General features: G+C 35.7%; 1 protein-coding gene across 1 annotated transcript; it reads right to left on the bottom strand.

The window, feature by feature from the left end:
- Window positions 1-2,331: 2,331 nt before the first annotated feature.
- On the bottom strand, window positions 2,332-13,110 carry LOC140142052 (protein FMC1 homolog). Its single transcript, XM_072163986.1, has 4 exons — window positions 13,012-13,110; window positions 6,380-6,487; window positions 4,423-4,575; window positions 2,332-3,864 (listed from the first exon to the last, which is right to left on the bottom strand). The coding sequence occupies exons 2-4, from the start codon at window positions 6,458-6,460 to the stop codon at window positions 3,769-3,771; spliced, it is 330 nt and encodes a 109-aa protein (XP_072020087.1). The 5' UTR covers window positions 6,461-6,487; window positions 13,012-13,110; the 3' UTR covers window positions 2,332-3,768.
- Between the last annotated feature and the right edge of the window lie 865 nt (window positions 13,111-13,975).

Genomic DNA, 13,975 nt, shown 5'->3' with positions numbered 1-13,975 from the left:
ATTCCTTGGTTTTAAAATATTGCAAATTGATTGTTATTTTGAAGAAGCATAGATTTCAGTATGGTATCCTCAATTCTTTAATCTAGCCTCTTGGAGATATTGATCAGAGTGTAGTGTAGACTCTTAGAATAAATTGTTGTACCATATTTGTTCCATTAACCGCCCAGGGCACTTAACAAAGTCATTTTGGGTGGGTGCTTCTTTGTTACAAAAAGGCACAAAATATTCATCCATCATCATCAGTGTGTCATGTTCAGGTATGGGCAGTTAATAAATTAATATGTACTTGTTGCTGGGTGGGTGCTTATAGGGGCATGGGTGGTTAATGGAACGAATATGGTATTCCTTTTATGAGAGCGTACTTTATTAGTTATGTCGCGTAGCCACTTGGTTGTTGTTGAGTCAATAAACTGCGCATCATATGCGTTGTTTTAGTGCGTAGTAACGCGACAAGAGTATTGTGAGTACGCTTAAATGTAAAATGAGCTCGGCAAAACATAGCTTGTTATGACTATTACGTAGTGGACAATTTGTAGTTCTTCAATTTGCTCAGTCCACCACCAACATGCTACTCGTTTACATTATTGGGTCATTGGATAATACGCTTGTATTTCATCAAGTTCAATATTTTACATGACAATATGTGATATATTCACTGCTATTATTACCATTTCAAAATAAAAACTATGTAAAATCCTGGCTTTACATCGCAAGCTCATCACAATGCTGCTGTATCTGCATTTTTGGAGAACTTGGAAAATTTCAAAAAATGGGCTTTTCAGTGACAACAAAGACTTAGGGAGGGATCACTATTTACGCCAGAGGGAAGAGGATTTTCATACATTTTCACACAAAAATGTTGCATCCCCCCTCATATCGAAGGAAAAATGTCATGCCCCACTCTAATATTAAGGTCAAAATTTCATTTCTCCCTCAAGTCAATAAAATAAAATCCTCTGTTCCCTTCGGGCATAAATAGTGATCCCTCCCTTATGTCCCACAAAGTAAACAAGGCAGTATTGCACTAAGCTCTCTACATAGCTAAGGGGGCTGGCATTTTTTTTTTCTGAAGGGGGGTCCCAAATTTACAAAAAGTCGGCATCAATAAAATTGCGACCCCCTATTTCGGCAACAAAAATTTTATGACCCCCACCACTGATACACCTTACCCCCTAAACAGGCTAAAATTGTATTGAAATCAAGTCTGAATAAAATAAACACACTATCTGTGGTCATCAAAATTTTATGACCCCCCTATTTTTCTTTCCAAATATTTATGACCCCCCCCCCCCCAGGATATTTAGGACCCACCCCCTTCCAAAGAAAATGCCAGCCCCTAATCAGTAGATGTGTAAAATAGGAGTGGTCGTGGAATGAATAAGTTTTGGGAAAGAACGTTTCAATTTAAAACATGATAGGCATAAAATGCAACAACATCAAAATCATTGCATTAATAGAAGTTTATTGATAAACACTACATCAACTGTTTCTTTACAATAATACATTTTGTGTTGCATATTTTATTTACAATAAATCGAAACCAAAGAAACCTGACGTATTCCCTAGTTTTATTTATCTTGTGAATTTTGTTTCAAAATGTAATATTTGAAAAGGTTTTTTACCAATTTTAATTGGTAAATTTTTTTAATTGGTACAAAAAATATCACACTCACTTGAGTGTGATCATTTTTGTACCAGCGTCATCGGCAAGGGTAACAATTAGCTGGGTTCTGTACAGTACAGGCAGTCTCAAGTCCAAAACATACCACAACCGATTAAGGTAATGTAGATGAGTCATGCCGTTTGTCCAAATGCAGCAGCATTGGGCTATTCAGTTGAAATCCATAATGCACTCCATATGGAAGACATGACCTTAATCTTCCACACAAGGAGTGTGAATTTCAAATGGGGTTACCTGAATGGAGACTCCATATTTGAACTCTACACTCCCTGTGGAAGATTTAGGTCATGTCTTCCATATGGGATTTCAACAGGAATATCCCACTGCCCAGTGCCTGTCAAGCAAGTCTTGGTTTTTCAAGTGAACCAGGATGCCATGCTTATTAATTTGGTTGTTTTCTTAGAATGAGAGTCCCGGTTGTTCATTGTTGAATACATGCATGAATTGCCAATAAGCACCTTGATTATAAACAAGACGACTCTTTGAAAAACTACTTTTCCCAACCAAATAGAGATTCTGGTATTGGTTGTCTTTTTATCACCAACCATTCATTGATTGGTCTGACTACTGTAAAAGTAGAAATTTTCGCGAGGTTTTTATTTTCGCGAATGGACATATAATCGCGAAAATAAAAACTCACGAAAATAACCTTTTGCATTAGGTTTCTATTGTATCAATATCAAAACCGCGAAATTTAATTCTCGCGCAATTGACAAAGTCTTCAAAATCGCGAAAATATTGACTTTTACAGTAATTTAAAATGCAGCATTCTACAGGATCTTTCAATGCACATTCTATAGGGGTCGTCAAAAATTAAAATACCAGCATGAAACTCTAGGTGGGGAATTGGGGTTCAGCCTCATGGGGTTGATTTCACTAACAAATGTGATACATCGTTAAGTCCTTTATCCATCATGCATCCTAAGCTAACACTTCCATATAGGATTCATATACTAAGTATTAGATTTACGATGGGTTTTGACTTATGATGGATTGTAACGGAGTGAAATTGACCACAGGTCAAAAAAGGGGAAATTGGCATGTGATTAAATTAGACTACCATGCTTATAAATTGCATCAATTATACTACTTTTTCAATAGTACAGTCAGTGATGTCAGCAGACATTTCACGCTGTGCAGCCTCAAAACGTCAGGTTCAATCAAAGAGCTAATATACAAACATGCATATGTCCTCTAATTTGGAAGAAATGCAGGACCTCTTGGACATCAGTACCACTTACTGAAAGAAGATTTAATAAATAATTATTTAATAAATAATTATTTATTATAATCTATGATACTGTTTACTGTTGTTCATAAAGATGCACTTTCTGTGTTTTTCCCAAATACTAAATCCAGCAGATCGAAATATATTCGACACACTTATACATGTACATATTAAAACGAGGCACCAACCATATACAGGCAAATTTGTCCAAGATTCCGCCAGAACACACAGACATGTGTAAATAATTATGTCACTTATTCTGCAATACTGTCTACAATGATCACAAGTTCTGTATGCAGTTAACTACCACAACATACCATCAGCATCAAAAAGGAGGCAGGCAGGGTCACACCATACGTGACCATTCACCACAAATGGGCTGTAATGTCATCATTGTCACTATTTTGAGATATTGGACAGCCAACTTTTCATCAAAACAAGCTTTACATTGATATATTAAAGTTATGTCCCTGTAGCTTGTTTGCAAGGTAGTAAAAAATCTGTAGAGTTGGGAATCCTTTGTTTCCTATTGTTTTTGAGAAGTTATAGACCATATCTTAAACTGCCAATATTACAGCCCATTCATGGTGTGGTCATGTATTTATACTTTTGCTAAAATGAGAAGTCGTGACAGTGACCATAGTCATGATTAATGAGCTCAGTCAGGGATATCTATTACTAGAATAAATAGTTTCACACCAACTTTTGTGTAGAATTGTATGGTTCTACGATGATAAAATCCCAATGATAATTTAGTTCATGACAATCTTAGAAAACACCATTTTCTTGATTGAGTATTTACAAAAATGTATGGCAGGTGGTTTTGAGTCAACATTCCAGTTTATTAGCATGGGTAAGTCTAGCTATTAGTAGGTGGCTTGGGCAATGCTAGTCCCACTAGCCGAGCACTCTCCTCTACTGATCTCTCTCCCCTTCTGTACACATTTTGAAGTTCCTGCACAAAAAAAACAAGTTTTGAATAAATAACAGTTATATTTCTATAATTATGTTCAATGAAGTTTGTAAGTTGTTTAAAATGGTACTTGATAATTGATATCAGGCATGAGAAAACATTTCAATGAAAAAGCAGGAACATTCTGGGAAACACTAGGTACAGGTTACTGCATACTTGATCTTGTCTTATATGGTTCTCTCCTGTGTAGGGGTGGGTATGTGGGGTGTTGTATTCATCAACCTAACTCACATTCCCTTTTACTCTGTAGCAAACATAGATATGTATAATGCATTATGTAGCATTGCATTACGTGGTCTGCATATTTGACCTTGTTTTACATGATTCTCTTTGTATTTCTCCAGTGTAGGGGTGGGTAAGTGGGTACGGGAGGGGTGTAGCATTCATCAACCTACCTCGCATTCCCTTGTACTCTGTAGCAAACATAGATACGTCGTGTATTGTGTAGCATTGCATTACGTGTATTTGTATTTCTCCAGTGTAGGGGTGGGTATGTGGGTGCAGGGGTGAGGGGGAGGGGTATATCATTCATCAACCTACCTCGCATTCCCTTGTACTCTGTAGCAAACATAGATACGTCTGTGCATTGTGTAGCATTGCATTACGTGGTCTGCATACTTGATCTTGAGTTACATGGTTCTCTTTATATTTCTCCATTACATAATTATATGCCATCAGATTCCTGGGTGAAGTCTGAAAAAAAAGCATATTTTACAGAATATTGATTAGGATTACATGTGACCTGATCAATCAATATTTAACAATGGTCTAGTGATAGACCCTCCCTAGCACTACAAAGTTCACCCAGTCACTGTGAGTCACGTCTCATTGGCAGCTTTAAGTGGTGCCCTCTTCTCAGTGAACTGGGCCAGTTCTAACATAAGGACAATGTGTCAGTTAGTATCATGATAAAAAATTTGATGTACAATGTGACATAATAAAAAACAACCGAATATGATTTGAAAAAAGGGAAAAGAAGCATGATTTTAACGACATTGTTATCATTTTGCTTGATTGAATCAAAAGAATTGTCTTTAAGTTTAATCATGTTTTATTCTGTAAATACAACCCATTGAGCACTTTTACCTTTCACCCATAAATACCAGTTTATGATAGCCCTTAAATTAAAACAAATTAATGTTTTATGCCTGTAAACAAGATACTTTCCACTTGCTCAATCCACCATAAGTTGCTATGGTGGAGCGAAAGAAATTGGCATGGAAAATCAAATTTGGCGCTTTCCTCAAAAATTATGATTGCAATCATTGCAGGACTAATTTGCAATTTTTGTGTGTGCACCTGTTATGTATCTCAATCCCTATATCAATTTTTTCTATTTTTTATCATAAATCTGAATATTTTTGTCAGAATTGATTTCTATGAATCGTACAGGAAATTGTCTGTGAATTTCAAAAATGTTGTTAAAATTTTGTATGCAAGTTTTTCCTTCGAATCAAGAACTGTTAAACCTTTTTAATTGGTAAAGGGATCTAGAATGAGCGTTTATGGCGTTCAACAGTATTTTTTGTGGGACATGAGAGCACCTCAGACATATCGAATTGCATTCTGAATACTGAAGCATGTCTTTCTGATATCAAATAATTTTCATTTTTGAAATTCACGATATAATACAAATTTTATGACAAATTATTAAAATTTGATATTTTTCAAATTTTTGATATATAACAGTCCTCGAAATAAATTTTATAAATCTAATGATATATTCTTAAAGTGTATGTAGCTGGGAGGAAAAGCCGACGATCAATTGAAAATTTTGACCTTTTATATTGAAGATATGGGTTTTTTCCCCCAAAAAGACCTATTTTTGTTTGGTGTTTTGGGAAAAAAAATCCATATCTTCAATACGAAAGGTCAAAATTTTCAATTGATCTGCTTTTCATCCCACCTACATACACTTTAAGTATAAATCATCAGATTTATAAAGTTTACTTCAAGTACTGTTAAATATCAAAAATATCAATTTTAATGATTTGCCATAAAATGTGTATTACATTGCTGTAATTTCAAAAAATCAAAATTATTTGATATCAATAGGACATTCTTCGTATTCAGAATGCAATTCGATATGTCTGATGTGCTCTAATGTCCCACAATAAATACTGTCCAAACGTTCATACCCCTTCCCTTAATATCATTTTTGATGCATTGTAAAAGATGATGCATTGTAAAAGTGCAATCAACTAGTACAGCATGATTTGAAGTTTAACACTGAATTGCAAAATGTTTCCTGCAACCCATCTTCAATACTGTTTTTATCAAATGAACTCTTGGGTATTTTTTTTGCAAATGATAGATACCCCGGTAAATGATGTGGCTTTTACTATTATGTAAACAGTGGTAAATAATGAACAATTTAAAACACATTTTAACACATATCACATTTGTTGGAACTCGCTTTTTATAGAACACCCGATATTCAAACCTTTCAAACTTGAGTTTAGTAAAATCCCTTAAATTTATTGTTAATTATACTTACATCCGGTTTGACATGTCTGAATTCCCTGATCAGACTTCTTAATACTTGCAACGCTTCTCCCTTGGCAACATTGGCTGCCATGGTAGATTCTGTGATCCAAGTATATGCCTATTTTTGTGACAAATAAAAAGAAACAAAAGAAAACTATTGTCAGTATTGAAGGAAAATTTTCATTTACCACATTATTTGCCCTATTAAAGCCATGTAACATTTGCTGAGGAGGATGCCCTCAATATTTTTCAAAATTCTTTTAACACAATTTAACTGTACTTTATTAAACTAACATATGCTGCGCCTGTAAAAATCAAGACTCTATGTGCTGTAGTTTTGTCAAAATCAGAGATTTTGGATAAACCCAGGAACCGTTGTTTTATTATTACGATGGAAATATTAGTCAAACCTGTATGCGATGTTCATAACACATGGCGTGCGGGACAGCCATACACATCAAAGGATTGTACCATAGGACCAATCGACAGAGTGACAGGCATTAGCAATATTATCAACGTTGGCAGTAAATTCCATTTTCTTTGCTTTACCTCAGTTGTTTGGATCAAAATTAAAAGAGGACATTATATATCTGACAGTAAAAGGTAACATTTTATGGAAAAGAAATGCTAATCTATTTTCATGGAAATTAAATTAATAATAAATTAATAAATCATGCCCCCATCTACTGACTCCATGAAAAATGACAGAAATGCAGACATTTCCATGTTGGGTTAGTCATCTAGTCTCCACCAAATACGTTGTATGCACGTCACAGTCATGACAGTAAAAGTACTGTGTCTGTGTTTCAGTGATCCACAGCCTCATCCCCCCACATTTATACATGTACCACTGGAAACCTTGGCTACATAATGTTTATGTACCAAATAATTCTTGCAAAAAAAAAAATATTGTCAAATCTGAATTATGTTCGGGTATACTTGCTTATTCTAGGCTTGCTTGAGCAGTCTATACGAATTTGCTCACCGATAGCTTCACATTCAAGGCTAGAGACCATTGCATTCAAAATCTAGTCGGATTCACTGAAGCATGACACTGTGTAAAGCAATGGAAGTTCAGAAGTAAACACCGCCGATCACAACAGGCTATTGCATCAAAAATGTTGCTAAAATTACACTTCATCAAAATTTTTGACTGTCCAAATTAGGCAAATCTCAAAAGATACAGTTCAGTTGACTCATCAAAATTTAACTTTCATCCCAATTTCAACATTAGCAGAATAAATAACCTCTGGTGCAAAAACTGCACCACTGTCCGACCGAAAAACCATAGCAAAGCACTCTAGCATCGAATGCGTAACTAAATTATAACTATGGTGTGCAAATTCGAAGCTAGAGTTCTCGAGTAATTCTAGGCTAGAGACCATTGCATTCAAAATCTAGTCGGATTCGCTGAAGCATGACAACGTGTAAAGCAATGGAAGTTCAGAAGTAAATACAGCCGATCATGACAGGCGATTGCATCAAAAATGTTCTTTAAATTACGCCTCAGCAAAATTTTAGACTGTCCAAAAAGGGCAAATCTTGCTCAAAAGATACAGTTGACTCATCGAAATAACTTTCATCCAAATGTCAACATAACAGAATAACGATAGCCATGATACATGTAGCAAAGCACTCTAGCATTGAACAAGTTGAATACCGTACGCAACTATCATGCATGCATGCGCTATCGACATAAGCAAATTCAAAGCTAGAGTTTTTGAGTAAAATAATGGCATACCTCTACTTCTACTTCTAAAGGTTATACTACAGGACCAGACGGTATAAATATCCAGACTTCCGGTTTACATCTCAACTTCTTCCACACAAAACAACCGAGGTCAGGGTGCAGAAAAATCCAATACAGTACCAAAAATACCATGATACCAGAACGAAATTAATGTAACAAGACAAGTGGCCTACATGTAGGCAGGGTAGCGTTAACCCCGATCGGGGTGAATGACCCCTAAATTTAAAAAATATTAATTTTTCACCCTCCATATATTGGGAATGTGCAAGCTCAGGGGTGAACTCTGACCCTCTACTTTTGGACCTTACTCCTACCCCTGACTACACTGCAAAATATTTTTCACCCCCAAGATTTAATTTTTGTTAATTTTCACCCCATGTATTAGGATTTTCTGCAAGCTCGGGAGTGAAAAACACGGGAAAACAATAACCCCCGACTTTCGAGCCTTAATGCTACCCCTGCATGTAGGCCTATATGGAGTAGTATAATACACACAATCATGCATAACATGATAACTACTATACTACATGTAATACTACCATGACCATGATGACTACTCCGTGTAACTCATGAACTAGTCTGACTAGGGCCCGGACGCGTAATTTCTTTCTGCAACCATAATGGGCCGCAATCAGACAGGGTCTAATTCTGCATAAAACCGGACAGCGTTATTTCTATAGATCTGCTGCGCATTCAAATTGCATTGTATTGCATCGTAATTTCATTTGTGTCTATGCTAATTATGTTTACACAACATGAACTCACGTGTTTTCAAGCAAATTCGCCGATAATAGGTGATCAAAAGCGATCGGAATGTTACAAAAGTACAGATCGCATTCAGCTTACTTCATATGAGATGATCTTTGGAAAAATACGGCATAATTTGTCTTGGTGTTTGCGGAATGCCATGCAGTAAAATATTAATACGTTGCGGCAATTCATGATTGACAACTAATAATCGGCGTGTCCTTCGTATCCTCCACTGTCAATTTCTTATCCACTTACTAATCCTCACAAAAGCTTTGTGTTGATTACGTAATGTGTGGAGGCAAATTGCAATAAGTACAATGAAATAATGAGGAGGGCGGGCTCCGAGGCGGGTTTCTTCTTCATCTTACGTAACAGTATTGTTCTCCAAAAAACCCGGAAGCTTGTCGTTTGGAGCTCTAGCTGAAATACAGCAAGATAATGTAAGATAGTAAATGTAAACCTGTATTTTAGCTAGAGTATCTCGAAACTAGCATAATGCGATAACACATAGTACATGTACATCATGTAATTATAGGCCTATGAGGCTAGATATAACACAAATTTATTACCATTATTATTTCCTCTTACTTAATAAAATAAAAAGAAATCAATAGAATTTAAATTCTACAACGGTTTACCTGCGGTTCGAACCCACAATCTATGTACCCATAGTCTAATGCCTACACGACTGTGCTATCTTATGATTCGTTGTGCCAGAAAGGTGTTTGTTTATGATACTTATTGATTACGGAATAAAGTGCATACACACAATATACTATTACTAGTATATTAGTACTAATAAATACAAATATAATCCTAACCCTAACTCTAACCCTAATCCCTAACACTAATCCTAAACCCTAACCCTCCCTAACCATAACCCTGTCCCTAACCCTAACCCTAGTACAAGGAACTTATACGATGTCCTCATTCACAAACTGATACTATCTGTCCATCGTATAAGGTTATTGCCGTACGGCAGTGTGGTGAAGGAATATTACACAGTCAAGAATAGGCTCCATCATTTTTTTGTTCTGATCCCTCCCAGTCTCCCAAAACATTAAAACATCAAAAGCGTTGCACATTTACTTACTTACGACTGTCCTTTTTCATATACGCAGATAAAGTAGGGCCAAGCTACCTAGAAATGGTCAAATTTTGGCAAGAAATATCTCTGTGTAATCCTATGTAAGTCCCATATCACATCGTTATCGGCGATCATGATTTTTTTTTCTGAAGTTTGGCTGGTACCCACTAGTGTCATGCATGTGATGTGACACAGCTAAAATAATCGACCGGAAATCGGGGATCATTAAAACGTCAACAAATTTCAAAACACAGAAAGCAGTATAAACTTAATGGGGAGCGGTCCGAATTTTGAGCCATATAAGTTTACGTGGTGAACTACCCTAACCCCTAACCCTTACCCTAACCATAAGACACTAACCCTAAGACCCTAACCTTGAACAAGGCGGTAAGCGTAAGCGTCACGTCCTCTTGTTATCCAAGACAGATTATAAGAGATTATATTGACCGGCGAACTCCTGGAGCAGCTTACCCAATATCAAGTGCACCGATCAATCGATCGTGGTGACCTCTATCTATCAATTACTATTGATCATGTTGAGCACGTGATATACCGTTATCATGCGTTATGCTACCGTTATGCTGGTACTTGTCCGTATTGATGTGCGTTTGATGCTATTGTTAATGTATTTGTTATGTGCCCAGGTTCATATTACATTGTATTAAAATGTTATTTTCTCTCTCTCTCTCTCTCTCTCTTTATTTATTTTTATTTTAATCCATTTGTTTATTTGTTTTAGTACCGGTATACATGTATTAACCTTGTTTATTTATTTATTTTAATTTTATTATAATTCATTTATATTTATTCATTTTAGACTTTATTTTATATTTATTTAGTTATTTATTTATGCCTATTTATTTATTTATTTATTTAGGCATATTTGTTTAAATTACACAAAAGCTTTTGTGAGGATTAGTGAGTGGATAAGAAATTGAGTGCGGAGGATACGATTACGAAGGACACGCCGATTGCTAGTTGTCAATCATGAATTGCCATAGCGTTTTAATATTTTACTGCATGGCATTCGCAAGCACCAAGACAAATTATGCCGTATTTTTCCAAAGATCATCTCATATGAAGTAAGCTGAATGCGATCTGTACTTTTGTAACATTCCGATCGCTTTTGATCACCTATTTTTAATATCGGCGAATTTGCTTGAAAACACGTGAGTTCATGTTGTGTAAACATAATTAGCACAGACTAAGGCTGGCATTTTCGGTCGGGTGCGGGTACCCGCCGAGATTACATTACCGGGTAGGAAATACCTCCCGGGTACCAAAAAAAAAAAAAAAAAAAAAAATGCATTCAAATTCAATAAATTGAAATCATTAATAGACTATGACATGAATACAAATTTTTTTTTTTTTTTAGGTCAACCATGAATGATGCTGGCATTTACAGTTAGCAACCTGGACAACGGATTCTTTTGTTCTGCAAGGCTCACTCAGTCATTTAATGAGGCAATACAAACGATCGAATTTGGTGTTGAAATGAGCTAAATTTTGAGTTACACCTTTTCAATGTAAAATTAATTTTCTCGGCCAAATAAAAAGCAATCATTTTCATTTTTTCAGTACATGTCAGGTCAAATTGTAGCGCTTGATACTGTATTTTTTTTTTTTTTTTTTAATGTTAAACTTATCTTTATATTTTTTTATTTTTTGTAAGATTTTCGATTTTGATAGGCTTAAACTCTGGTCATGAGCCTTTTTTGGATCAACCTTTTAGCTTTTCAAAGTAATATAGTTCGCTAATGAAGGATTTTTCCCAACTTTCTAACGCACATCACCGTGAGCGATATATCATAGTTTTGTCAGAATTTCGTTTTGATTTCACCATCTTTCACTGTCGGCTGAAAAAAATTCAAAATCAACGCTGAAATCTAAGGCCAGTACTAGCATTGTGGATCGATATCCCTGGGTTTAATAGGAATACCGGCATGGCTATAGTGTTGCCAGAACTTCAATATAGCAAAGAAATTCCCAGACCTATAGCGCTCCTACTGATCATGTTTAACCAGAACACCCAATTGGGGATTTAATCGCTGGTCGGGCAATTTGCTTTCAATGAAAAAATTGACCTGGATAACAACAAAGGAAATATCGACTATTTCTGCTAGTTGCTCTCGAGATAAAAGTACTGATTTGACATTTTCGTAACATGAATGGAAAAAGGGTAAAACAAAAGCGGAAATTCTGACAAAAATATAACATATAGACCCACACGATGTGCTTTACAGAGGTGGGAAATATCTTTCTTTAGCAAACTATATTAGTTTGACTTTGAGACGCTAAAACATGAATTCCGTAAAAAGCTCGCAGGCGAATTCAAGGCCTATAAAAATCAAAAATATCACACTAAAAGACACAATTTGATGCTTAATTTTAACACCAGGATTTAAAAAAAAAATGTATATCCAAGCACCAAGTTTTTAACTGACATTACTGAAGGAAAAAAAAATATTGCTTTATATTTGACCGAGAAAATTAATTTAATAGCAAAAAGGTGTATCTCTGAATTGTGCTGATTTTTACATGTATCGATCGACTTTTTAGCGCGACTAAGCATTTCTAAAGAATTGGTTGTCCAGGCGGCTGACTGTTTAGGTCTAGGTCCAGAGACACTACAAAACCAAAAAAATAAAAAACTTTAAAAAAAAAAAAATTTTTTTTTTTTTTTTTTTTTGCAATTTTGGTGCCAGTTACCCGCCCGAAAATTGCGGCAGGTACCCGGGTACAAAATTACCCGAAAATGCCAGGCCTAGCACAGACACAAATGAAATTACGATGCAATACAATGCAATTTGAATGCGCAGCAGATCTATAGAAATAAGGCTGCCCGGTTTTATGCAGAATTAGACCACGTCTGGGCCAAATTAGACTCGCTGAGTCTCATGGACGCCGTAGGCCAAATCGAAAACGCAAAATCGAAATCAACTGAAATATTGGGAATAAGCTTTTTTTCGTGGATATCTACTGAAAATGTCATAAAATCAGGATGCTAGAATCACGAACTTGACCTAATTTTAACTTCTAAACCCGGTAAACTTACAACAACAGTTCAGGAGCGAATGGAAGAAGAGCTAGAGAAAACTAGGTACAGGAAGCTGACATTGATTGCGATCCCGATGAATAAAGGTGCACCGATTGTCATGAATGCTCAATAAAAACAAGAACCGTCTTTAAAAAGACAACCCCACAGATAAAGAGCAAGTTTTAGAAATACTTTGTTCAGAAATACTTTGGTGGGGGTGGGGGCTGGAATTTTTTTCATATATAATTTTTTTTAACCCATCCTCTTCATGAGCTTTTTTGACCCCCTCTTAATGGACCTAAAACTTTTTGACCCCCTCATAGGCTAGGCCTAATATACCGTAAAATGGGGTAACTTTGGGCACTTTTCAGAGTTTTTAAACCACTGCTTCCAAACAAAACCAATTATATTTCTAATTAACTTTTTTTTGTGACATTAGGGTTCCCTTCTACACCTTGAAGTTGAAAAAGATTTTAAATAATTTTGTAAGGGTGCCCTAGGGTTCAAAATGACCTGACCAAAGTTACCCCGCCTTTGGGGCAACTTTGGTCACAGTATTAGGCTAGTGAAAGTCGATTCCGAGTTTATCGTCCCCCGCCCGCGTCACTTTTGGAAACCAAAACACCCGCGTCAAATTTTCAAAAATGCCAAAATAATTCATTATTTTCAAAGTATCAGTGTTTTCACCAGTTTTAGCAATTGGAAACATATATTTTTGTTTGTAAGACATATAAATTCATAACTTGGAAGCAAAACCAGGCTCTTTTCTAACTTTTCTAGTCCCTACTCATATAAAAACATGTTTATAAATAACATGTATGAGTGTGGCTTTAAATCAACACGCATTTTAGGTCAATAATGAAATCTGATGAAATAATGAAAAATGAAAAATGAAAAAGTCACCTCACCAACCTGGGAAAAAAAAGGGACGATAAACTCGGAATTAACTTTCATTAGCCTTACATTCCATGAAGGAAAAAAA

The sequence above is a fragment of the Amphiura filiformis genome, chromosome 20 (assembly GCF_039555335.1).
Source record: "Amphiura filiformis chromosome 20, Afil_fr2py, whole genome shotgun sequence".
NCBI classification, from domain to species: Eukaryota; Metazoa; Echinodermata; class Ophiuroidea; order Amphilepidida; family Amphiuridae; genus Amphiura; species Amphiura filiformis.
Note: the sequence above shows the minus strand (reverse complement) of the source record. Positions and strands in the feature narration are given on the sequence as shown.

Excerpts from the sequence above, each read along its gene's own strand:
- LOC140142052 (XM_072163986.1), bottom strand. The coding sequence starts at position 6,460 with ATGGCAGCCAATGTTGCCAAGGGAGAAGCGTTGCAAGTATTAAGAAGT. Across the intron at positions 4,576-6,379 it reads TCAGACATGTCAAACCGGAT|ACTTCACCCAGGAATCTGAT; the intron begins GTAAGTATAATT and ends CTTTTTTTTCAG. Across the intron at positions 3,865-4,422 it reads AGAGTACAAGGGAATGCGAG|GAACTTCAAAATGTGTACAG; the intron begins GTAGGTTGATGA and ends TTTTTTGTGCAG.